This window comes from Euleptes europaea, chromosome 17, assembly GCF_029931775.1.
Source record: "Euleptes europaea isolate rEulEur1 chromosome 17, rEulEur1.hap1, whole genome shotgun sequence".
Classification (NCBI taxonomy): Eukaryota; Metazoa; Chordata; class Lepidosauria; order Squamata; family Sphaerodactylidae; genus Euleptes; species Euleptes europaea.
In genome coordinates, this window is record NC_079328.1 from 40,751,485 (window position 1) to 40,778,282 (window position 26,798).

General features: G+C 45.7%; 1 protein-coding gene across 1 annotated transcript in view; it reads right to left on the bottom strand.

Moving 5' to 3' along the window:
• Positions 1-26,798, bottom strand: part of ITFG1 (integrin alpha FG-GAP repeat containing 1) — a 123,167-nt gene that overhangs the window by 26,085 nt on the left and 70,284 nt on the right. The window contains exons 11-14 of the mRNA XM_056862574.1: positions 21,893-22,043; positions 17,354-17,459; positions 12,615-12,658; positions 2,268-2,346 (exon numbers count right to left, since the gene is read on the bottom strand). Coding sequence (XP_056718552.1) covers positions 2,268-2,346; positions 12,615-12,658; positions 17,354-17,459; positions 21,893-22,043 — 380 coding nt within the window. The remainder of the gene's footprint in view (positions 1-2,267; positions 2,347-12,614; positions 12,659-17,353; positions 17,460-21,892; positions 22,044-26,798) is intronic.

Sequence of the window (26,798 nt, forward strand, 5' to 3'; positions counted from 1 at the left end):
CTGTTCTTCTTTGCAGACAGAGAGGCACTGGAATCTGCCTCTCCCCCCACCCCCCATGAGACTTGAACCTTCCAGGGGCTAGTCAGGGGCCTTTCCCCCTAGATGTTATTGTGCCATTTCCAATGGATGAATGGAAGAGGACTCAGGTGGTCATTAGTTATGAGCAAAAGCACAAGTCACTCGCGCATCTGAGTCCCCTCTCCTGAATTATTCTACAAAGCAGAGCGACTTTAGATCTCAAATGACCTCTTGTACAGGAAACTCACCAAAGGCAAAATCCACAAGTTCCACTTCAGATGATGCCTGGGAAGCTTCTTGTACTTTGGAAACAACTGCCGCTAATGAACATCCAAATTGGATCAAATGGTTAGTCTGGGTCACCGAAAGGTCCCATGATTGATTGTTGTGGCCTGGCCTAGTCCATTCTGCGTAGTGCGCTAGACTTGTAGACAAGCTCGGTTTCCAGTGAGCTTTATTCAGGGCTCATTGTGCCACCTTTGCCCCTCTTGGTCTTTCTATCGGGAAAACAGGTTTTCCTTACCATCTGCGCGCTAGAAATGTTTTTAATTTATTAGCAGCCAGCTTGGTTATAAAACCACCCTGGACTGATGGTGCTCATGCAGAGTTTCAGTCTGTTGCCGGTTTTGAATCGTTAAAATATGACCGCCCTGTATATGAGATGCTTATTGTAATCTGCTTAATTATATGGGTACCTGCAACCAGCTGTTCTACGGCACTGTATACAGTTATGGCATCAGGTCTCCTGAAATATGAAGCCTGAGTTTGCGCCAACTATTATTATTCATAACCAGCACAGGGCGGAAAAATAAATGCACAAAAAAAGAGCCATGATTGCATAAACAACAGATCCGATGAGTACAATTAAGCCTAAGGAAAGGTCATGATACAATTCATTTAAAGCCTAGCTAACTGTTCAGCCTCCTGCCCCCATAAGAAAACTAATAACTGTTTTTTTAAAAAACAACCTTTATGCAGTATCCTTTCCTAAATAAATGCACATAACTTTTCTGCTATGGAAAAGAGACTTGCCTGCCTAAAGTTACAATTTTTGGGGAATATAGTTATAACGTGGTCATGCATATTCATGGGCCATCACAACCTTTGTCTCTTACAAGAGAAGTGGGCTCACAGCCAGTTAGTAGAGAATTTTCTCCTCTATGAGCGAAACTATAAGTGATCATGTTATAACTGCATCAGAGGGACTAAAATCTCAAAACGGCAGGTGCAGTTGGATAACACAGCCAGTGGACGGGGAGTGAGGAATTGAAGAAGATCTTGCTGGAAGCAAGCCAGAAGATGAGTTCCACTTGAGCTATGTTTGTCTTCCTTTCCCTGCAGGTCAATGGACGAATCCATGAGGTATGTAGACGGCAAAATAAGTGATAAGAGTTCTTTCCCTAGTTTCTTCTTTCCATCTTTCCTTCCAGGAAGCAGATACCCTTTACAGTTCCTGGGGCTGGCAGGAAAGGACAGAGCAGATACAGTTGAGTATCCCTTATCCGGACATCCGATATACAGACCGATCCGAAAACTGGACGTTTTGAGCTGGCATGCAGGCCTTACTCACAGCCCCTCAACAGCGCCATTGATCATGTTTAAACTTGGGTCCCAACCCCAAGATATCTCATTATGTATATGCAAAAATTCCAAAATATTCCAAAATACAGAAAGATCCAAAATACGGACCACTTCTGGTCCCAAACACTCTAGATAAGATAAGGGATACTCAACCTGTAGTTAAGAGTCATAGAAGCATAGACTCATAGAGTTGGAGGGGACCACCAGGGTCATCTAGTCCAACCCCCTGTACAATGCAGGAAATTCACAACTACCTCCCCCCACACACTCCCAGTGACCCCTACTCCATGCCCAGAAGATGGCCAAGATGCCCTCCTTCTCATGATCTGCCTAAGGTCATAGAATCAGCATTGCTGACAGATGGCCATCTAGCCTCTGCTTAAAAACCTCCAGGGAAGGAGAGCTTACCACCTCCCGAGTAAGCCTGTTCCACTGAGGAACCGCTCTAACTGTTAGAAAATTCTTCCTAATGTCTAGACGGAAACTCTTTTGACTTAATTTCAACCCACTGGTTCTGGTCCAACCTTCTGGGGCAACAGAAAACAACTTGGCACCATCCTCTATATGACAGCCCTTTTCCTGCTATCCTTTTTTTTTTGCTATCACTAGCCAAGGACCCAACTTTGGGAAACAGACGTAGAAAGCAAATCAGCAGAAAGCAGTCTTACCTGAACCTTTTTTCATATATCCATTTGCATCTACTGTTGTGTACATAATATAAGGTCCAGGCTGGTTCACACCAAAGGGCTGGAATGAAAGATAATCAGTTTTACTTCACTTCCCCCCACCCTTTTCAAAGCAATCAGCACAGGAAATTAAAAAAAAATCATGAAATGATTGCAGACTCCTTTTGTTCCCAGCACCGAGGAGGCCACAATGATTTATTGTTGATATTCTGATGGAAGAAGACAATTTGTTTTCGTGTTGCAAACGATACGAGGGTTGCCTGTTCCACCTCCCTCCTACCCCCCATAATGATACTGCTGTCAGTTCATTCCTGTACACGCCTTCCTGAACACACTGGGACAGGAATTGCTGTTTTTGACACAAAGCATCCCAGCGCTAGCCCAGCGACTGAATTTTGAGGTCGATTTGAAACGACTACAATAGCATTTAAAGTAGCAAATCCAATCTGGTGTGTATGTGGGGGAAAGGGACGCTGGGGGTTCTTTTTAAGCCAGTGATGCAGAAAACAGTAAATGTTTTCCAACAGAGATACTTTTATTCTCATCAGCTAATACAAATCTAAAAAAGACGGTGACAGTTTGGTAAGAACAGGAGATGCCTGAAAAGGGGGTTGCGGAACGGTGAAAATCACAATGGCTGACCAACAATTTTATTTATTTATAATTCCATCCTACAATAGGGCTCAGGGTGGCTTTTATTACTGGTGGTGCCCTCTGTTTTAGAAAAGGAACATCTGGCAGGAGAAGCTGATGAAACAGTGAGCCATGCCACACCACATCTGGCTGTGCTGTTACCCACCTCATTCCCCCCCTCCCCACCATACAGCTTTGGTCTCACTGCTTTCCTATGCTGCTGCTTCGGGTAGCTCCCTCGACCACATCACTTAAGAACATAAGAAAAGCCATGCTGGATCAGACCAATGCCCTCAAGACCAGCAGTCTGTTCACACAGTGGTCAACCAGGAGCCTCTAGGAAGCCCACAAACAAGACGACTGCAGCAGCATTATCCTGCCTGTGTTCCACAGCACTAAATATAATAGGCATGCTCCTCTGATACTGGAGAGAATAGGTATGCATCATGACTAGTATCCATGGATAGCCCTATCCTCCATGAATGTGTCTGCTCCCCTCTTAAAACCTTTTAAGTTGGCAATCATCACCACGTCCTGGGACAGGGAGTTCCACAATTTAACTATGTGTTATGTGTCAAGTTCAGTTCTAGGGCAGGATATGAAGTTGTGAGATGCAGTCACACCTTGAAACTAAGCAGGTCTAGGTAAGGTCGGAACCCAGATGGGAGACCTCACGTATGCCGCCATGAAGAAAGATAGGTGAGCTAGATGTGCAATTCAATAAAACGAGCAACAAGCATCTTCATCTTTCCTGCTAAGTTTTTTCTGTTCTCTTGTTCCTTCCTACTACTTTTTGCTTTCTTGACCTCCTCATTTGCCTCCACTCATTTGCTATCCTTCTTAATTCTATTGCTATCAAGCTGCTATGCGAATTTTCTTTAGCTGCCCCCTTTGTCCTTGAATTGTCCTCCGCTCAACAAGTCTCCCTCTCCATCCATCACCATCCTCTTTAAAATCAATCTCTTTGTTCAGGTCTTCTCATTGCAGTTTGGAAGAAGGAAGAGGAGGAGTTGATTTTAATATGCCGACTTTCTCTACCTTTTAAGGAGAATCAAATGGGCTTACAATCTCATTCCCTTCCTCTCCCCATAACGACACCTTGTGAGGTAGATGGGGCTGAGAGAGTTTGGAGAGCTGTGACTAGCCCAAGGTCACCCAGCAGGCTTCATGTGGAGGAGTGGGGAAACCAACCTGGTTCACCAGATTAGAATCTGCTGCTCATGTGAAGGAGTGCGGAATCAAACCCGTTTCTCCAGATTAGAGTCTACCGCTCCTAACCACCGCTCGTAACCGCTACGCCATGCTGGCTGTCCTCAGCTCCTTCTACCTCAGCGCCTTCTCTTACAGAACAACAAGTTATCAATTAGGACAGTAAGTCTTCAGGAAAGGCTTCCGCCATTTTCTTTCTGCAAAATGCCTAGTCTAAAGGCTAGGGCTAAATGCTCCGTCTGTACAGTTGTATAATTTCCGTCTTAATGCACCAGACCTGCCAGGTCAGAATTTCAGGCGGGATTTTAGGGCTTGCAGGTGGCCATGTAGACTATACAAGGAGTACTGAATGCCAATACCTCTCTAAGCAGCCACAAGATCAATTAAAACAGAGAGCCAGTTACATCTTTCAGCCCTGATAAGATCCATTCCTTGCAGGTAACAGCTATTCTGGTTCATTAACAGTATTCACGATGGCAGTCGCACTTGATACTATAAAGAAATTATTCTGAAGTGAAAATCATTATGAACTCCACATATGCCTCCAAGGGAGTTTAATACAAACGTCAGAAGGACAAAGCGTATGGAAAACAGAACGTCCTTTAAATTTTCTCCCCAACTGTCAGGACAGTGGCACGGTATCTTTGGGGAAGGAGAATAAAGACTAAGGCGAGCCATTCGACGAAGGCTTGATCCTCAAACAAAGTCCAAAGTAGCTAAGCGAGAGGCAAATATTTCAACGCCAACAGTGCCTTAGGGACCCAAGCTGTCAAGCGAATCAGCTAACGAACGGCTCTTGCAAACGCAGACATGACTTTCAAAATTAGTGGCTTTTGCTCAAGGCCTATTATTTAGAGACAGCATCACAAAAGTTAGGAAACTGGTGAAAGAAAGGAAAAAGGACAGCAAATCTCACTAAGCTACAAACATGTCCAGTGGAGCTCTCCCCCGCCCCCAGCACGTCTGCCCTTCCATGCTTCCCACCCTCTATATATTACACTAATGCAATAGATGTGGGGTGCTATGGGGTTAAAGTTGCTTCTATCGTTTAGGTGAGTTTTGAAAGTACCTTGTAATACAGTGAGTAAGGGTAAAGAAGGAACAGGTACAAAAAATGTGTTCTCCTACTGAGGCTCCAGCGTCTTGATTTGTGGGTTATTTCCTTCCATCATCGGGTAGGCAGGACCATTTCTTTTGACTTCCTGTCTCCCCCTGGTGGGAAATAGCCTGCAAAACCTCAGTTCCGTCCTGCCTCAGAAGGGTACGCAGGTCGTAAGCACAGCTCTGTGCTTGCTCAGCTTAAGTTAGCCTTTCAGGTTTTCTACCGTAGCTCCTTATCGATTTGTGTTTTTTGTCTGTTTGTTTGTAATATCCTACTGTTTGGGTGTTCCCTCCCTCCCTCCCTCATTGCCGTCCCTCGTTTCCCTTGTGAGATTGAGTGAATAGGAGCCCCGGTGTTAATCCCGGAGATTCCTATGGCAAACGCCTCAGAGGAGAGGGAGGATGGCCTCCTCTCAGTCTCGGACTACCAGCTGGTCCAGCTTACTCCGAAGAAGTCCGAGACGCCCACTCCCAATGCCCACAATGTTGGTGCCTTAGGGCTCAGCGCAGAATGCGGATGATGCGCCTAAAAAAAAAAAAAGGCACGAAAAGCCGCGGCGGCTCTTTGAAAAGTCGCAACGAGCTTACACGGCGTAAAAAGAAAGCGCTGTCACAAAGTGCGGGGGCATGTCGAGAGCCGGGAAAAAAGGATCCCGTCTACTCGCTGCATGCCGACGGCGAAGAAGGCACAACTCCCACAGTTTTCCTGACAGCGACTCCGGGCTTTCCATCCGGAATCGGTAATGTTCAGCCACTGGTCCCGGGGGCAGGTGGCCATTTTCCCTCCTCCTTCCCGACGACAGGAGTACAGGCTTCTACTGCCTTTCCAAAGGGGGGCGCCCATTTTCCCGCTTTTTATTTGCCAGTGCCAGCACAACCCCCGCCATTTCCTTCAATGATGGGGGGGGCAATTCTCTCCCTCTGCTCCTAGGGCAGCTGCCCCGGTGCTTATCAGGGAGGAGGCAGATGAGTGGATTAATATAGCCTTGCAAAGACAGTGGCAGGCTTTTCATGCATACTTAATGAGAATTCCCCCTCAGGGACCGGTTGAGTCAGCAACTTCCTCGTCTACCAGATCCCATTCCGTTGAGAGTGGGCAGATTACAGGCCCTGGGGGAGGTCCTTCTACCAGTTCACAATGGCCTACCAAGGCCGCACTAAAACAATCTACTGATCTTAATATTGCTGGCACTAGCTCCCGCACTTCCTCCCTCAATACTGATGTGTTTGACTCCGTGGACGAGTCAGCCCCTGTGGAGGAGTCACAGAGCCGCCTATTCAGTGGGGAGGATTATCAGGCCCTCCTGGCAAAGGCTATATTAGCTTTGGACCTGAATGAAGAGGCCTCCTCTACAGAGGACTCTAATTCTAAACTGAAACAGGAAGTGCCTGAATGCTTTCCTAGAAAGCAGCCATGTCATAATTCAGTATCATTCCCAGAGTTTTTTCTCAGAGCCATTCAAGAGGAGTGGACCAGTCCTGCGTCCAATAAGCAGACGCCTCAGTCCATCAAAACACTATACACCCTCGCTCCTTTTGAAAGTACCTCTTGTGGATGCACCAGTGGTGGATTTGCAGTCCCCTGGCCTTGCGCCTGAGGACGGCATGGGATCCCTGAGGGATCAATTGGATCGAAAGGCTGAGTCTTTAAGCAGAAGGGCCCACGAGAACGCAGTATTAGCTATACAGGCCAATGTTACTACATCAATATTTGCAAGAGCCTCCTTCCTTTGGATAAAGAAGCTCATCCAGTTGATTCCTTCAGAACATCATAGAATACTGGGAGGATTAGAAAGGGTCCAGGACGCCATCACCCTAATAGCTGATGCCTCTCTGGACTCCATGTCCTTTACAGCACGATCCATGGCATTGGTAACCTCCATAAGAAGGGCACTGTAGCTCAGAGCCTGGCCAGCGGAATTTAAGGCAAAAACAAACTTAATGGCCTACCCCATTCAGGAAGGGCGCCTGTTTAGAGAGAAATTAGATAAAATATTAGTGGAGACGAAGGATAAAAAGCAGGCCTTGCCTAAACAATTTAAAAAGGAACCACGAGTCCCTGGTTTCCAATCCTTTCGTGCCCCACGAGCAACAAACAGGTATCGTTCTGACTTCAGAAGGGGATTGTGGAACGCTTCACGACCCTTCCGTAGGGGGGGCAAGTTCACCAGACCTCAGAATCAACCACCCCGGTCGGACAGAGGTGACAAATTCCCAAAGAATAATCCCCAATGACTCCCATCTGTCTCCAGTGGGGGCAGATTTTCTTTTCTTCAGTGCCAGGTGGACCACCTCACAACCAGACCACTGGGTCTCTCAGATCATATCCAGGGGTTACCTCCTGGAATTCACATCTCTACCAAGGGATCACTTCTTAAGATCTCCCATGCCACACAGGGCAGAGAAACATTCCAGAACATTAAAGGCCATTCAACATCTATTGTCTATTAGGGCCATAGAACAGGTCCCTGCCCTCGAAAGGGGCCTCCATATTTTTTACAGTCCCCAAAAAGAACGGGAACTGGCGAGCCATCCTTAACTTACAATATCTAAACAGGCGGATGGCTCGAAGGCACTTTGTATGGAAACAGTGAAGTCAGTAGTGGATTCACTGCTCCCAGGCACCTTTATGATGGCAGTGGACCTGACAGAGGCGTACCTACACATACCTATACACCCTTCACACAGACGCTTCCTCAGGTTCATCTATGGACAAGACCATTTTCAATTTCGGGCCCTCCCCTTTGGGTTGACATCCAAGACCCTAGTGACAATCATTGCCACTCTCAGACAGGAGGGCGTCCAGGTACACCCGTACCTGGGCGATATCCTGATCTGTGTTCAATCAGAACACCAGTCCATACATCACAAGGGTGGTTCACGTTCTTCAGGAACATGGATTCTTATTCATTTTTCTAAAGAGCTCTCTCATACCCTCTCAGTCAATGTTACACCTGGGGGTCAGAATATATTCCTCTCTCAATGCCCTATCACTGCCCCAGGAACGCGTTCAGAAACTAATCAATGTCTTTGCATCCTTAGCCAGAACAAGGAAAGCCGGGGTCATGTCCCTAGCGAAGTTGCTGGGATTAATGATGGCCTGTATAGCGGTCGTTCCCTGGGCCAGATTCCACTCCAGGCCTCTGCAGTGGCTGATTTGACCGTACCAGAGGGACATCGCAAAGAAGAGGAACAGATCCATTTCCCTATCCTCAGAGACTCGGAGGAGTCTTTGATGATGGACTGATCGAAGGAACCTGGTCAGACACACCTTCTATATACACGGGGAGCCCACACAAGTGATCACAGACACCAGTCTGGAGGGTTGGGGAGCCACCTTTGGCTACCAACTCTACCCAGGGACGATGGTCCACAGAGAAGACATCGTTACATATCAATGTCCTGGAATTGAGGGCGGTATGGCTTGCCCTCCAAGCCTTCGCCCCACTCCTCAGGGGGTTGCATGTCCTGATAAGAACGGACAATATAGTAACCAAGGCTTACATAAAGGGGGGGGGGTCCCGATCCTCTGTTCTGCATCGGGAAGCGGTGCAGATTTTTACCTGGGCCCAGTCAAACCTTCAGTTGATTCAGCCAGAACATATCAAGGGAGCTCTGAATGTGCAGGCGGACCATCTAAGGCGCCAGTTGGCAGATGAAGGAGAATGGTACTTAGACCATGCGGCCTTCTCTCAGATTACAACCGTCTTCGGAGCTCCCTTAGTAGACTTGTTCGCCTCCGCAGAAAATTGCAGAGTAGAAAGGGTTTTCTCAAAGGGTTTTACCACCCGGCAGCAGAGGGCATAGACGCCCTTCTGAATCCTTGGCCCCGGGGACTTCTGTACGCTTTCCCCCCCGCTGTCCATTCTTCCCAAGGTTCTAAGGAAGAATGGGCCGAAGTCATCTTGGTGGCCCCCTGTTGGCCACACTGGCCTTGGTTCACGGCTCTTCGTCAGATGTCATGCCAGGAACCTTGGGCTATTCCAACCCATTGGGGAACATTGCGCCAGGGCCACTGGTGCATTCAGATCCTCACTGGTTCTCCTTGACCGCTTGGCGCTTGAACGGCAATCTCGCCTAGTTAGGGGCTACTCAAAGGAGGTAGTGATCACCATCTTAGTGGCTTGCAGACCCTCCACTTGACTCATATACAATGCGTCGTGGAAAGCATTTGTCCGATGGGCCAGATGGAAGAAGGTAGACCCACTCTGTCTGGGCATTCAGAGGGTACTGATTTTTTCTTTACAGGAAGGTCTACAGCTTAATCTCTTAGCCTCAACCTTAAGGAGACAGATAGCAGCGATGGCCACAGTTATTCCAGAACTGGATAGGGTACCTATTTCCAGGCACCAGCACGTCATCTCCTTTTTTAAAGGGTGTCTCTCAGACTCAACCACCGGTTATACACCGTTTTCCCTCATGGAACCTCAATTTGGTCCTTAGAGCCCTCACAAAGGCTTCCTTCGAGCCCATATGTACCATAGACATGAAGTTCCTTCAGATGACAGTCCTTTTCCAGATTGCAATCACGTCTGCGCGACGGGTTTCCGAAATCAGAGCTCTGTCCATTCGTGAAGGTTTATGTACCTTCTATAAGGACAAAGTGATTCTGATACCAGACCCTACCTTTACTCGAAAGATAAGTTCTCCCTTTCACAGGTCGCAGGAAATCAACCTACCTTCCTTTTGTCCTAAGCCATCAGGATCAAAGGAACAGGCCTGGCTTACCTTAGATTTACGTAGGGCTCTACATATATACATAGACAGAACCGCTGAAATCTGTCAGACTGATTATATGTTTATTGGTATCAGCAATCCCAGTAAGGGCAAACGGATGTCGGCAGCATCTATTAGTCATACCCTTAGACTCTGCATCATACAGGCATATAAGGCCTAGGGAGTTATAGCGCCACAGGGAATAACTGCTCACTCCCTGCGTAGCGCGGCCTCATCAGCGGCCTTCGATAGACAGGCCCCGGTTGAAGAAATTTGCAAAGCCGCTACCGGGGCATCTATTTCTACCTTCGTTAAACATTATAGGGTTAACACATGGGCATCGGCTCAAGCGGCCTTTGGCCGTAGAGTTCTTCAGCACGTGGTGGAATAGGGTGCTCTACCCACCCAGTTGGGAGCTCTTGGAGGTCCCACAAATCAAGACGCTGGAGCCTCAGTAGGAGAATGGAGCATTGTTTACTCACCATGAATGCTCCTTCTCTCCTGAGGCGAAGGCGTCTTGCCCACCCGGCACAGGTTAGAATTCTTAGTTAAGGCGGAAACGTTAAGGTCAAGGTTCTGGAAAAATTTTCGAGTTAGGTTCCTGAGATGACCGTTTTCAACCAGTTCAGTCCTCCTTGGTCTTATTACTGTGGTTGTTGTCGTCAATTATGTTTACATGTTTTTTATCAAGGAGCTTCATTCCTGTTGATAGCTAGGCAAGACTGTAACTGAGGTTTTGCAGGCTATTTCCCACCAGGGGGAGACAGGAAGTCAAAAGAATTGGTCCTGCCTACCCGATGATGGAAGGAAATAACCCACAAATCAAGACGCCTTCGCCTCAGGAGAGAAGGAGCATTCACGGTGAGTAAACAATGCTCCATTATGAAACCCTACGGAAACCCAAACACGCACAAAACAAAATTTGCAGAATATCGGTTTGGATGTATTTGTGAAATCCTGAAGCCCACTTTTTTGAGAGGAAGGACAGACAGATTTCTCTACCCTGGGAAGATCTTGTAGATCATCTTTGAACGCCGGGAAATAGTGAATGCTGATCTGGAGGCAGAGTCTTTTTCTGGGGCGGCACCTTGATTATAAAACACCTTCCCCATGCCTAAATTGTTGAGATGCCAACTGAGAAGCGCCAGGGCAAATAACCAAGCTGGCCGATTAGTTTTGAAATCGATTCTTTGTTTAATTTTTTAAAAATCTTAGATTGCTATTGCGGAGATGGGTTAGCGTAACTGGCTCATACAGCGGCATGACTGCATCTTATTCAGCTGGTTTATTTCCACTGCTTGTTAACTATTTTACCATCCTGTTTTGGCTGCTCTTCTATTTTATGCTGCTTTTTCTATTCCATTTTAACCCCTTGTTGCTGCAATGCCTTTTTTGTATGTTGCTTCTTTTTCTGGTTGTATTACTGATTTTAATGGCTTTACTGACCATAGAATCATAGAGTTGGAAGGGACCACCAGGATCATCTAGTCCAACCCCCTGCACAATGCAGGAAATTCACAACTACCTCTCCCCCCACACACCATGCCCAGAAGATGGCCAAGATGCCCTCCCTTTCATCATCTGCTTAAGGTCATAGAATCAGCATTGCTGACAGATGGCCATCTAACCTCTTCTTAAAAACCTCCAGGGAAGGAGAGCTCACCACCTCCCGAGGCAGCCTGTTCCACTGAGAAACCGCTCTAACTGTTAGAAAATTCTTCCTAATGTCTAGACGGAAACTCTTTTGATTTAATTTCAACGCATTGGTTCTGGTCCGACCTTCTGGGGCAACAGAAAACAACCACTCCTTTTACTTGTTTCATGAGTTGTGTGAGGTTCTGGGGTGTCTATGGCCCTGTTCCCAGGAGCTCCCTCGTCTGTCGTTCCCCTGTCCACCCCATCTGGGGTTTGCAGGGCCATCAGAACGGAAGAGGGGAGGAGGGGCCTTCCTCCTTCCCCTCCTCATCTCTGCTGGGTCTCTCCTGCACAGCCTGGGGAGAGACAGCCCAGCCACCTGGTTGGCCACCGTGTGAACAGACTGCTGGACTTGATGAGCCTTGGTCTGATCCAGCAGGGCCTTTCTTATGTTCTTCTGGATACTGGTCATGGTGCATACCTGTTCTCTCCAGGATCAGAGGAGCACGTCTATTATATTAGGTGGAAAACAGGCAGGACAATGCTGCTGCAGTCGTCTTGCTTGTGGGCTTCCTAGAGGCACCTGGTTGGCCACTGTGTGAACAGACTGCTGGACTTGATGGGCCTTGGTCTGATCCAGCATGGCCTTTCTTATGTTCTTATGTCTTGTTTGTGGGCTTCCTAGAGGCACCTGGTTGGCCCCTGTGTGAACAGACTGCTGGACTTGATGAGCCTTGGTCTGATCCAGCAGGGCCTTTCTTGTGTTCTTCTGGATACTGGTCATGGTGCATACCTGTTCTCTCCAGGATCAGAGGAGCACGTCTATTATATTAGGTGCCGTGGAACACAGGCAGGACAATGCTGCTGCAGTTGTCTTGCTTGTGGGCTTCCTAGAGGCACCTGGTTGGCCACTGTGTTAACTTGATGAGCCTTGGTCTGATCCAGCATGGCTTTTCTTATGTTTTTATGTTCTAATGAGGCTGTTGACATAGACTTCCAAGCCATCGCAAGAATACTTTTAGCAAGCAAACTTACCGTTATCTTACGAGGACAATCATTGGAACAGAGACCACTGAGAACTGTGGATAAAAGGGTGGGGAGAAAACACACAAAGCCACTGGTTATTTGTGCTGTCAAAAGTGTTCCGCTCAACACATCTTGTAACCTTGTAATAGTTGCTGCTGCGTGCTCATCTGTGGAGGCAATTCGAACTGCATTTCCTTTACAAAGATTCATAAAAAGTTTAAATTACTGTTGTCTGCCTCACATTGACATTTTAAAAGATGTTATTGATTTGTCCAAATTGTGTGGTTTTGCATAACGAAGACATTAAATTAAGTAATCACTGCTCTAGCACACCTATTACTTGATTGGTAGCGTGGCGCCAAAGACAGGCACAATAACTCATCTAAAACTGAACACAAATTAAAATTCATGCTAAAAATAAAACTTTGAACACTGCCCTAATTATGCTTATTTTCCAACTCTTGAATTAATACTCCATTTATTAGTATTCACTATTATTATGCATACCCTACCCTTCCTCCAAGAAGCTCAGGACAACAAACATGGGATCGTCCTGTTTCATCGTCACAAAAACCCTGTGATACACATTAGTCTGAAAGATGGGGACTGGCAGAAGTCCATACAATATGGCTTTGGTATCAGATGGAGATCTGAACCTGGGTTTTCTTGATTCAGTGCTTTATTACCTTCTTTTGTAAACTTTTTGCACTACAACTTTTGCTGTTGTTAAAACACTGGCTCAAGCCATTGTTTCTCATTACATTGGATCGTGAATGATGACTTTGTTCACTTCCCTCTAAACAAAGATTTTCATCGTCACAATTATCATCTGATGTTGACAGATTAATCTATTTGCTGTCAGATATGGACCTTATCTTTCCCGAAAAATGGCACTGTTTGGTCTGGCAGCCAAGAAAATCAGGGCGAAGCAAATCACGAAAGGTGGTAAATCTGGATAGAGCCAAGTGGGCGTATTTTAATTTCTTAATTTTTGTATTCTTTTAATGGTTCTGGTTTTGTATATTTTAACTCATTATTATATTGTTTTAGATTGTAACGGCCTATGGCCTTATACATTAAACTTGATCTGATCTCTAAACAAAGATTCCAAATTCTGCCTTCATCCCAGTTTGATGGAAAGACCCACCCAACCGATATCCAGACCCAGCCACTATTTGCCACAGAAGCAGAAGTGTTTATGTGGTCGTGTATGAAGGAAGGACGAAAAAGCCCCCAGTTTCATTCCTTTCTCAGCTTTGCCTGTATTTGCTTTGTCATTCTGTAAAAAACTCACAGCCACATCTACTATATAAAGAAGGAATGAATAGAACTGTATTCAAGTAACTATCTATGCATATAGGAAGCAAATCACAACAGGCCAAAGGGACAAATGCTTGGAAGGCCTGGGTTCAAATCTTAGGTCAACCACAGAGCGAGTGTGACACGGACTCCACTGTTATAAAGGGTTAGCTTTATAAAAATACGTTACTATCTCCCTCAGCTTGTAATATACCCAACCTTTACACTTCATTGGCAACAGGGAAGTATCATCTGATCAGTTCTAAACACAAACGTTAAAAAAAATCAGTAATAGTCTTTTGGGTGGGGAGTACTGAAGTGGTAATGAATGCCTGAGCAAACAGCACACTGGCTACGGAAAACAAAGAAAAGTCTCTTTGTCAGCAGGCTACAAATTAATGTCTCATTCCCTTCTTTTCCCCTTCCCTGCCCCTTAACACTGACAACATCTGCTCCTGAAAGAACTTAATCTTTGTGCCAAGACTTAAAACTGGTTCAACCATGTAATATGCTGTGATTAAGCAGCCGATTCCTTAAAAACGTCGTGCCAAAGCTGGGCATCTTTGGAAGAAGTTTGCCCTCTTGCAGGGCTGCTCTTTCTAAAGTAATTGGTAGGTTTACATTTTTAGATGCAAGAAACATGAGTGCCGCTTTCAAGGGAGAGAATGAAAAGTAAAAAAGAAAAGGATTTCCGTGAATACACATGCCATTGTGCTGGACTTCTTATACTTTAACACTGTACAGCCTCTTAAATGTAATATTTAGGTCATGGCCATTGTCTAGCAGGTATGTAGAAGAAAAGAATGCTGTATTTAAATTAACCATTTTATTGCATTCTCTGCTGAATTAAACCATTTCCCACACATCAGGCTATGCGCATTCCTACAGTGAACTTATTTGCTCCAGTCAAATGACGCAAACTAATGTGTGTGTGTGTGTGTGTGTGTAAAGTACCGTTAAGTTGCAGCCAACTTATGGCAACCCCGTAGGATTTTCAAGGCAAGTGATGTTCAGAAATTGCCACTGCCTGCCTCTTTGTAGCAATCTAGGACTTTCTTGGTGGTCTCCCATCTGAGCACTAACCAGGGCTGACCCTGCCAGCTTCTGAGAACTAAGGAGATCAGGCTAGCCTGGGCTATCCAGGCCACAGCACAAATGTGGTTACCCTTCTGGAATCACTGTGTACATGCTCATGGAGAGCATTCAGGTCATGATATGAGAGCCTGCGGTGGTTTGGAGTGGTGGGCTCTGATCTGGAGAACCAGGTTTGATTCCCCACTCCTCCACATGAGCGGTGGAGGCTAATCTGGTGAACTGGGTTGGTTTCCCCACTCCTACACAGGAAGCCAGCTGGGTGACCTTGGGCTAGTCACACTCTCTCAGCCTCACCTACTTCACAGGGTGTCTGTTGTGGGGAGGGGAAGGGAAAGTGATTGTAAGCTGGTTTGATTCTTCCTTAAGTGGTATAGAAAGCCGGCATATAAAAACCAACTCTTCTTCTTCTTTTGCAACAAAGAAGAGTGTGTAATTTTGTCGGAACCACAAACTGGTTTCTCTCTTCCCTCCCAATTAAAATTTCAAGACACAGTTTAATCCTGGTTTGGAGTGGGGGAGAAATCAACTCTCTACAGGTCGTATGATTCAGAAAACACAATACGGTAAATGATGGCACGCTGCAGAAGCATTACAGCTAATCTTGTCTGAGCTTAAACTTTTGTTTTCTGATTTTCTTTGTGTGTGCTTATTTTCTTGTTTTTGTTGAGAAGCATGTAACCATTTGCAGGAAGAAATGTATTCCCATGTATAAAATATTTAGCCGTATATTCAAATATGTAGAGGGCTGCAACGATAAGGGGTTTTGGGGGGGATATAATTAAACTTTTTACTTGTAGAAGAAAATATGCAAGGTAACCAAAAGTGAAACACTATTTTCAGCAGCTTTTATCCAAAGCCCAGGAGGAGGGCTGCTTTTAATCAGGGCTATGGAGAATTAACTTCAATACGATCTACCTCTTGCTGCTTCTGAGTATACAGACTCTGGCGTTGCCAGCGCACAGTTGATTCAATAAAAGAAGCAGCATACTCTGGATCACCAGGCACTCCGATGAGGACTATTGATCCTCAGCCTCTGATGACAGGATTCATAGTGCATGAAGACTACCGAAAGGTTAAACTGAAATAAAGTCTTTTAAGCAACTAAGCAAATTGTGCATTTAACGAACAGAGCATTTCAGAAGCACGGCTTCCAACATTTCGTGTGTAGAGACGTGGGATGTTTCTTAGTGCTTGAACTATCGTACTTCTCACATCAGTAGAAGAAGAAGAGTTGGTTTTTATATGCCGACTTTCTATACCACTTAAGGAAGAATCAAACCGGCTTACAATCGCCTTCCCTTCCCCTACCCAACAAGACATCCTGTGAGGTAGGTGGGGCTGAGAGAGTGTGACTAGACCAAGGTCACCCAGCTGGCTTCATGTGTAGGAGTGGGGGGGGGGAATCCAGTTCACCAGATTAGCCTCTGCCGCTCGGAGGAGTGGGGAATCAAGCCCGGTTCTCCAGATCAGACTCCACCGCTTCAAACCAAAGCTCTTAACCACTACACCACGATGGCTCTCCAAAAGTGTTTAATTTCTGAGCCATACATGACAGGAGGAAGGGCAAGGAAGGAGAAGATTGCTCAGCTTCATTCTCAATCCACATCTTGTCTTTGGAATTAAAGCCAATGAGATTAAGCCAAAGGTTTAATGGAACAGATAGGCCTGAGCTGGGATTTGAAGAAAGAAACAGATAGCACAACGTAGCTGTTGCACCGAGAGGAGGTCCAAGTTAGATTTCCACAAAGATAGTAACAACATAAATAGATAAATTGACACGGATAAGGAGGAGAATAAAGGCATACCCGAGATTATGTAATTGAACATGTGGGGTTGGATTCAGCCAGCCTTTTCAATCAAACTCACTCAACCCCGCTCCAGCCCCCTCCTACACAGCTATTGTACATGCATGTCCCATGATTCTCAACGCAGCCTTTTTGAGTGGTCAAAGAGGATGCCTCCTCCCTTTTATACCAGCAAAAAAACTGGGCCCGTGGCTCAGTAGTAGCCTGCTTGGCATGCGGAACATCCCAGGTTCAATCCCTGGTGTCTCCAGTTAATAAGATCAGGGAGCGAGTGATGTGAAAGACCTCTTCTGGAGCCTCAAAAGCTGCTGCCAGTCTGAGTAGACAATACTGACCTTGATAGAGCAATGGTCTGATTCAGTATAAGGCAGCTTTGTGTGTTCATTTGGTTGGATCCAACCTGTTCTCCTTAAAGTCCTCACAAATTTGTCTCCAGTGACTTCTCCTTTTTTTCTACAGTACTTTCTGTTGCTCTAGACATGCAAGTAGAAGCAATAGCACTTCCACCCCAAGCAAACATTGAAAATATCTTCAAAGTGATCCACTTACCAATGACTTTAACAAAATAGGCATCCGCTTCAAAGTTATTTTTTAATGCGTGGATGGCAAGGTCTGTCTTAGAGGTCTTGTTGAGAACAATTATATCCAAGATGCCCTGAAGAAAGAGGGTAAAAAGGGATAAATGGCTAACCAGAGCAGCATTTAAATACAGTCAACTAAAAAAAAAAAATGACAAAAACATTTAAAGAAGCAAAATACCTAAGCAAAAGTCATGAGATAGCAGATATGCTTTAGCTCAAATTAGAATTTAAATCATAAAAACAGAGATGTCTGTCTGAAGACGCATGGATACGATTTGGCTCTGAATGGTTTTACCTACCATTTCTCCCTACCCCTACCTATTTCTATTAGGGCTGTAATGAAAATTTAGCCGTCATTTTATTCGCAAATAAAATAAAATAGTTTTAAGAAGTTGTAAGAAAGAGAAATCCTGACCTGGATGGGCCAGGTTAGCCCGATCTTGTCAGATTTCGGAATCTAAGCAGGGTCAGCTCTGGTTAGTACTTGGATGGAAGACCACCAAGGAAGTCCAGGGTTGCTACGCAGAGGCAGGCAATGGCAAGCCACTTCTGAATGTCTCTTGGCTTGAAAACCCTAAGGGGTTGCCATAAGTCTGGTGTGACTTGACAGCCCTTTCCGTCACCAAGAGCGAAAAATTTTTCGTTTTAATATTTCTTTCTCTTTTCTATGTTATTCTCTGGCTCTGCACTGGCGCTCCATAGTTGTAACGCTCTTGATGCCAGGTGGCATCAGATTTATTATAGAGGGGGTTGTGTTCTGCTGCAGAACACATTTTTAGTCACCAAATCATGTTTTGAAAATACACCGGCAGTCAGGAATACACAAGCCAGTTACCCTTGTTTGAATAATTTAGTTAAATTACATGCACCGAGGGGGAAAACTGTTCACATGCGGCCAGAATGCTTTCATTCTGTGAAAAAAAGAAGGGAAACCATCCTTATGGAGATTTTGAAATTTCAATTTTGATTTCTGCAAATTCAGTTAGATTTTGAAAGCTGGTTAGGGAAGCTAAATGGTCCTGGGAAGAAGGGGGAGAATTAATTAAGATCTGGTCTATTTCTCTTTCAATTTAATTCAATTCAATTCAATAACCTTTAATAGGCATGGTACAAAAGTCAGCTCATACAGATTCTCACGATCGAAAACAGATCACACAAATCCCTGACGAACAAACCAGGGCCCCTACAGAGTATACAATACAATTAAATTTATCTTCTTAACTATATGATTGTGGCACATACATAACGATCAGGCAGGAAGCTGGGGGAAGGAGCGCCTGGGGCGGGGGGAGGGAGGGGGTATGCCATGTGTTCATGTGCTAGAGCCAAGCTCTGGTGGCCTCAGGGGCAGTTGCCATGATGCCACCACATGCTTGCCCGTCCCCTGGCCTCGCACACAGCTGATGTAGGTGCAGTGCAGGCGATGAGGAAGGGCGGATGGCTACATGCTGGGCGGCTGCGCGCACATCAGCTGGGCCACCGGCAGGCAGCTGTGCCCATGCCGCAGTGGCACTCCTCTTCTCCATGCCCGCGCTGGCACCCCCTTCCTTACACCCGGGGCGCTTGCCCCCCCCCCCGATTTCCCCACGATCCGGCCCTGATAACAATGACCCGTAACAACCCAAATAAAGTTTTACCAGTTATTTCAAACCAGTACTAATATAAGTGGTGGATTTTTGGACCTCCAGAGATCTCCAGAGGTCCACTACTTATATTAGTTTTATAGCTATGACTCCCTCCAAAAAATCCGGGGTATTGCAGTTTGATGAGGATACTGAGAATTCTATCAGAGCAACCACTGCCCATCCCCCTTCTCGCGACTTCAAAAAACAATTCTTAGATATCCTTAGATGACACAGGTCAGTTTACACCTGCCACACACATATGCTCCGTGAGTAACATTCTTAAGACGTCATACTAGTTCTAAAGGCACTACATGGTCCAGATCTGAACATCCCCCGTCATAAATTAAATGGTGTCGAAAAGGACCCGTAACCACATGATAGCTTTTCAAGTGTGTTCCTTTCCAACTCAGCTTTGCTTGGATGGAGGCTGTAGGCACCTGTTTAAGTACAAAGTAATGTATTCTGGGGCAATGCCATTCCATCCATCACTACATTTAACAGGAAACGTGTCAGTTTTATGACTTCTCCACAACAGGAAACACTGCTGTGCTAAGCAGATATCAAGCTTGCATTTAACAATCCTTCAAAAGTGTCAGACTTCACCTCCAGATATCAGGGAACATGAAAAACATTTTGAATGACTTATCTGCCAAGAACACACAGCAAAAAAAAGTAAAAAAGTAAAAAAGTGGAGATGTACTTTTCCACCCTTCGAACTTCCAACTAAACCTGCTGCCACAGGGGGTGGGTGGGGGGAACCAGAAGTTAAATCTGATGAAGAGGTTCAGAGTGGCTTCGTGATTTGGAGTGAACAAACGGTTAGGGACGGTTAAAGGTTCAAATAGCTGGAAGTGAACTTGAGGCCAAGGGAAGTTTGGCACTGAAAGTCGAGAGACAGATGTGTTGTATGCTCATGCACTGCGCGGAAATGAATTTGTGCAAACACCTGGCAGTCAGCAGGCGCTGGAGAAGCCTGGAATCTTACAATTTACATTAGCTTTGGTCAGTACAGATTTTCCAAAACTGCACGGCAGGACTGAAGCTTCAAGTCCCTCTGCCTTAGCAACTCAGTTGTGATGTTTCTTGGATCATAATAACACAGCAGTGCTCCAGTTTTCCTAATGTTTTTTCTTAACGATTTGCCTCCAGCATGCACAGTTCTGGGGCTAGGGAGATGGAGCTGGACCCAGGAGATGAGATGAATCCTGCTGGATCGGACAAGGGCCCACAAGGGCTCGCTAAATACTGCCAGGAACTCCATAAGCAGAGCGTGAGGGCAGCAGTCCTTCTCTGTTCTGCCCCAGCACGTACAATTCAGCGAGAGACTTCCTGTGAACATGGAAGCTCCATTTAGGGAGCCTAGTAGCTTTTCACAGACCAATCCAACAAGGTTTTGCTCTTTAAAGCCCTTCAGGACCTGAAGACTAATGTCTCTCTCAAAGTGTCTCTCCCCGTGTGTGCCCTCTTATCAACTAAGATCCACTGTCCTGCTTTCGGGGAGATCAAGTCACCATCTTTCGGGGAGATCAAGTCTACCAAAGCAAGAATCAGAGCTTACTCGGAGGAGGAGAAGGAAGAGGAAGAAGAAGAGGAAAATGAAGAAGAGGAGGAGGAGGAAGAACAGTTGGTTTTTATATGCCGACTTTCTCTACCACTGAAGGGAGAATCAATCCGGTTTATGATCACCTTCCCTTCCCCTCCCCACAACAGACACCCTGTAAGGTAGGTGGAGCTGAGAGAGCTCTGAGAGAGCTGTGCCTAGCCCAAGGTCACCCAGCAGGCTTCATGTGTAGGAGTGGGGAAACCAACCCGGTTCACCAGATTAGTCTGCCGCTGATGTGGAGGAGTGAGGAATCAAATCTGGTTATCCAGATTGAAGTCTACCGCTCCAAACCACAGCTCTTAACCACTACACCACGCTGGCTCCAAGGATCACCCATTGTAGTGCCCCAGAGCTGTAATGAAACAGCAGGGTAGTTAAGACTGGGTAGTTAAGGATCATTTCACGCACTGTGAAGGGCAAATCTGGGCTTACCACAAGTGTACTCTGAACAAGAAAAAAGAAAAGGCAAGGAAATGGGGGGGGGGAGAAAATGGGCCCGGTTGTGTCTCTCATTTAATAATAAGAATTCCAGCAGGCTTGTTGAATTTAATTTTTAGGGTTGACACTATATACCTACCCCTTAGGGCAGTTCTACTCACTGGGGTTACATCCCCTCCTTTATCAGCAAAGAATTATATGATTAGTCTTTATTGCAAATGAAGCATGGCTACTCACTGGGGAAGAGGCCTTGGATCACATTGAACACATTAAGTTGCCTGATATTGAATCAGACCCTTGGTCCATCAAAGTCAGTATTGTGTACTCAGACTGGCAGGGGCTCTCCAGGGTCTCAGGCCCGGGTCTTTCACATCACCTACTTGCCTGGTTCCTTTAACTGGAGAGGCAGGGGATTGAACCTGGGACCTTCTGCATGCCAAGCAGATGCTCTACCGCTGAGCCACAGCCCCTCCCCTAAAGCACATACTTTGCACAGAGAAACTTCAGTCCCTAGCATGCCCAGCGAAAGGGTCTCGGGTAGAAAGTATGGGGGGAAGACCTTTCTCTTTGTAAGACGCTGGAGAGGCACAGCTACTCAGAGTGGACAGTGCCGAGCTACGGGTCTCGCTTGATATAAGGCAGCTTCATCCATCAACAGGTTTCCCTCTAGCTTGAAAATGACTCGTTCCCCCCCTGCCCCATCAAATGGTTTGTTTTGGTTATGTGCTGTGGATCATCCTGTCAAAATACTATGAAGTGCTAGTTTGGAATGAAATCTCAAACAAGAACGGGCAGATGGCAATTAAAGCAGCAGGAAAACACTGAAGAGAGCTGAACTCACGTCTTCATAAATGTCAAAGAAGGTTGCCACCACCGCGCCTTCGATTTGATTTAGATCCGAGAGATCCCAGTGGACCTTAAACATGCGGCCGACGCTCTTGCAGCTCGCGTTATTGCATGGGACGTTCTCTAATAAGAAAGCTTGCTGGTTGCTGCAAAAGAGTAGAGAGGAAAAAACATGTAATAGATTTGGGATTTCATTTCCATCCTTTCTTCTCTGCTGTGAGTATGGTTGACTATGAATGGAAAACTAAGAGGTTCTAAACAAACTCCATTAGTGGGATGCTTATATACTGTCTCTCTATGAGTCTGGGATACAGAAACACTCACTGCTGGGTTGCGGAAAGTGGGGAGGGACAAGGTCCCTTTGTTTTAAATTTAGTAAGGAATCAAATAAATAAATAAATCCCATAACTGTTCTCTGATGGAACAGTTATGAGGTTTATTTATTTATTTGAGGACAGGTCTTCTAACACTTATTTAACAAACAATGTTGGTCCAGGGCTTGTAACCTCCGAAACATTTCTCATCTTTTGTTGTCGTTACTCTGTAAAACTCAAAGGATAGTGATGGCTGTATGGCCAGAACTACATGTGCTCTCATGTGCCCAAGGGGGCATTTTCACTTCTGGTTGTCGTGAGCAGCAGGGATCTAGATACTGAACAGACACAGATCCCGGCTGAGTTGGTAACAGAGGCAGAGGCCGGGCCCTCTGTTTCCTCTGAAGTTGGCAGTTTGCCTCCGTCGAAGTCAGAAGTTCCCACTCCTCTCATGATTAACGATGAGGAGAGTCAGCCGGCAAGGATAGAAGATTCACCCCCACGGATAGATAGGCTTCGGGAAAGATTACGCAAAGACTTAGCTACCCGTCGCAAGCAGGCGTGGGAGTATAGACGGACACAAAGCCCTGAATACTGAGAGGAGCCAGGCTAGATAATTGATGGGGTGAATGAGCACACTACCGGAGGGTCATATAATCCCAGGCTGTTGGAAGGTTTCTCCGTGGAAGCAACGATTCAGTTTCCGGACTGCTTCGCATCCACTTCGGCTCCTGACTCTCTCTCTGACCGGCTTGAATTCCTGGCACTCTGACCCTCGGCTTGATTAACGACTCTTCTTCTGGACACCTTTGGACTCCTGTTTTGATTTCCACTAACTCGACCTTGGACCGCCCGACTACCCAGCCTCCTAGACCAGCCCGGGACCTGACACTGGTTCATCAACACGCCCCACCTCATGCATAGCAAGCAGACTGTCAAAAATAGTTTGATATGGGGGGGGGGGGGGCTCTGTTATTAGGGGAAAAAATCCCACTGGATTTTTTAAGGTTGTCTAAAAGTCCTTGAGCCCCGTGGCGCAGAGTGGTAACCTGCAATACTGCAGTCAAAAGCTCTGCTCACGACCTGAGTTCGATCCCGGCGGAAGATGGTTTCAGGTAGCCGGCTCAAGGTTGACTCAGCCTGCCATCCTTCCCAGGTCGGTAAAATAAGTACCCGGCTTGCTGGGGGTAAAATGAAGACGACTGGGGAAGGCAATGGCAAATCACACCATAAACATAGTCTGCCTAGTAAACGTCGGGATGTGACGCTACCCCATGAGTCAGTAGTGACCCAGTGCTTGTACCTTTACCTTTTTTTTAAGTCCATGGGTATGCCAAATGTAGCTCTTTGGGTCCCAGACTACAGCACAATACTTGTATTTAGTATTTTTCATGACTTAACTTCCCACCAAACTATATTTCTTGATTTGAGCCAGATATATGATAATCACAAGTGACAGCTCACACAAGCCATACTATTTCCTATATGGAAGAAAGAGGAGTTGGTGTGTGGAAAGCCTCTAAACTGAGGACAAGAAATTATCAGATCAAAAGAAAGAAGCAGAATCACACAGACTCTCAGGATATTTTGAGGTGCCGGAGCAAAAGGCACTGGCAGAAGGAAATATTTTCTGGGTGGAACTTTAGGTTAAAAGATGACACAGAGCTGTTGCCAAAAATGGCACCCCCTGTGTCTTTATACATACTGTGTAACATGTCGCGGCACTCACTTTATGATGTGTCACATCGCCTGGCAAATTGCCCCATTTTTTCCCACATCACTGCCAGCTTTATGTTTAAAGGTGACATGGAGCTGCTGTTAAAAATGACATCCCTGTGTCTGGTTGTTCCTCTATGCTGTGTAGTATGTCGTGGCACTGACCTTATAATGCATCACATCACTTGGCAAATTATCCCAATCTTTTCTGTATTGCTGCTAGGGGATGGACAAATTCATGGAGTGATGATGTCTCATCATACAGTGACTTCCAGTAGATGTTATAGAAGGCAGGGAGGGGGATGAAGGGGGAACTAGACACAGGGGTGCCATTTTTGGCAGCAGGACAGCGGTGTCTAATGTCTAGTTTCTATCCATCACTGCAGGCTATTCAGTTGAGGTTTTGGGGAAAGAATATACACACACCCCTCTTCCATCTGTCAAGTCAAGTAATTTAAATGGCACTGTACATTGCTTCTTCCCTGCTGTGCAAAATCTACAATGTACGATTCAGACTTTCCCCTTCAACTCCACATTTTAATGAAGCTTTTCATTACCAACATGATAACAAGCTTCTTCTTTAACACATTTCATGAATATTTACATATTTACATGCAGCATGAGTCACGGCTATCATTATGTTGCATTGCCATTATTTCCCATTCTGCCTCAGCCAAATATCAAAACATACCATTATATAATTTACTAGCTTATTCCAATTTCTTCTTTTTGTACACTATTAATGTCCTGTCATTCAGATGTGAGAAAAGGTGACATGGTGTAGCTCACAGATTGTCTAGAATTTCTCTCATCCTCTTGTTAAACTTTTCTTTATAAATGCTGCTTACTATTTTCCAGATAAAATTACAAAAAACCTTTTCATTTGGTATGTGCCTACGTGCCATTTTAGCACTGGGATGCAAATTACTATTTTTTCAGAAGTAATGTGTGAAATGCTCCATTGGCAATGGCACACATTGGTTTTTATATGCCGACTTTCTCTACCACTTAAGGAAGAATCAAACGGGCTTACAATCACCTTCCCCTCCCCTCCCCACAACAGACACCCTGTGAGGTGAGGCTGAGGGTGACTAGCTCAAGGTCACCCAGCTGGCTTCATGTGTAAGAGTAGGGAAACAAATCCAGTTCACCAGATTAGCATCTGCCGCTCATGAGGAGTGGGGAATCAAACCCGGTTCTCCAAATCAGGCTCCACTGCTCCAAACCACCGCTCTTAACCACTACAACCTGCTGGCTCTCATTAACATTCTGCCAAGGAGCTCAGGTTAGCATGTATCATGTTCTACAACCACGATGGACTATTGGAAAGGTTACAGGTGCATCTTCAGGGCATACTGGAGCCAGAGTAGGGCAAGCAGATGGTTAAAAGGGGGAAGAGGGTCAGACAAGCAGGTGGGTCCTGAAGACAGACAAAATTCTAGCTGTTAATTTATTTAGGGGACAGCTAAGGAACTACAGTTCTGTACAGCGGAACTCATCTTCACAAACAATGGAAAAATGCAGAAATAAATCTAAGACCAATGTCAAGCCTATGTGCGATATTAAAATGATAAAATGCTGAGCTATGCTAATATTTACAGTCAATTTTAAAACTGTTGCCATGAAATACTGCTATATAGTTGAGCAATATATAAAACAAGAGCAATGGCATTCTGGCTGGCCCTTTCGGCTACTGGCCGCCTTTTTTACCGTGTGGTAAATTCCTGCATTTTGCCTGGGAAATAATTCACGCAATCGGACAACTATTCCCATAGGATTTGGCCATTTGGATGTTAAACCACCATATGAACAGCCATGGTGTGTAAGATGGAGATGTTCCCCCAGAGGTAAGAAGGAGAAGGTTTTTATATGCCGACTTTCTCTACCATTTAATGAAGAATCCAACCAGCTTACCTCCCCTTCCCTTTCCCTCCCCACGATTGACACCCTGTGAGGTAGGTGGGGCTGACAAAGCTCTAAGAGCCGTGACTAGCCAACGTCATCCAGCTGGCTTCATGTGTAGGAGTGGGGAAACCAACCCGGTTCACCAGATTAGAGTCTGACGCTCACATGGAGGAGTGGGGAATCAAACCCGGTTCTCCAGATCAGAGTCCACTGCTTCCAACCACCTCTCTTAAACACTACACCACGCTGGACAGTGATAGTTATGCTGATCAGCAGGCCTCCCTTCCCTCTCCTGTACCCTTCCCTTCCTTTCTCCCCTCCCTTTCCTTTCTGTTCCTTCCCCAGTCCCCTGCTGTTCCTTTATTTCTTTGGACCTGTGGGCTTCTCGGTGGCTGCCATCTCCCTATTGTCATCCTTGCACCAACCTCCTCTATCAAAGATGGCTTATCTGTATGAGCCGGTTACGTAGCCTACGGTGCCTTCTTATAATTTTAGAACAGGATTCACGGTTTTGGAGTTATAAAGTTATATGTTTTAATGTTAATATTATATTGTATTTACTGTTGTTGGAAGCCGCCCTGAGCCCAGCTGTGCCAGGGGAGAGCGGGGTACAAATCAAACAAATAAGCAAAGAGCGCCAGAGCTGGGAAACCGTAGTGAGCCCCCTGCTCCATACAAACCTAAGTGATCGTCCTAACCAGCCTCAGCTATGTAAAAGACTTAAGTCTCAATAATTAGTTTTAGGAAGGAATTACAGAAAGAATACAGGTTATTTTCAATTTTTCAGTAGGATGAAGTCGACGCAGTTTCAAAGATGCTGTCTGAAGGTACACGAGGATATAGCAGCTGTCGGGAAGCACGTCCAATGCTCATCAGTGCCTGGATGAGAAACCATCTGGGAACCCTACAGATGCCATTCAGAGTTCCAAGGAACAAAACCAGACCGTAAACGAAACAAAAACAACC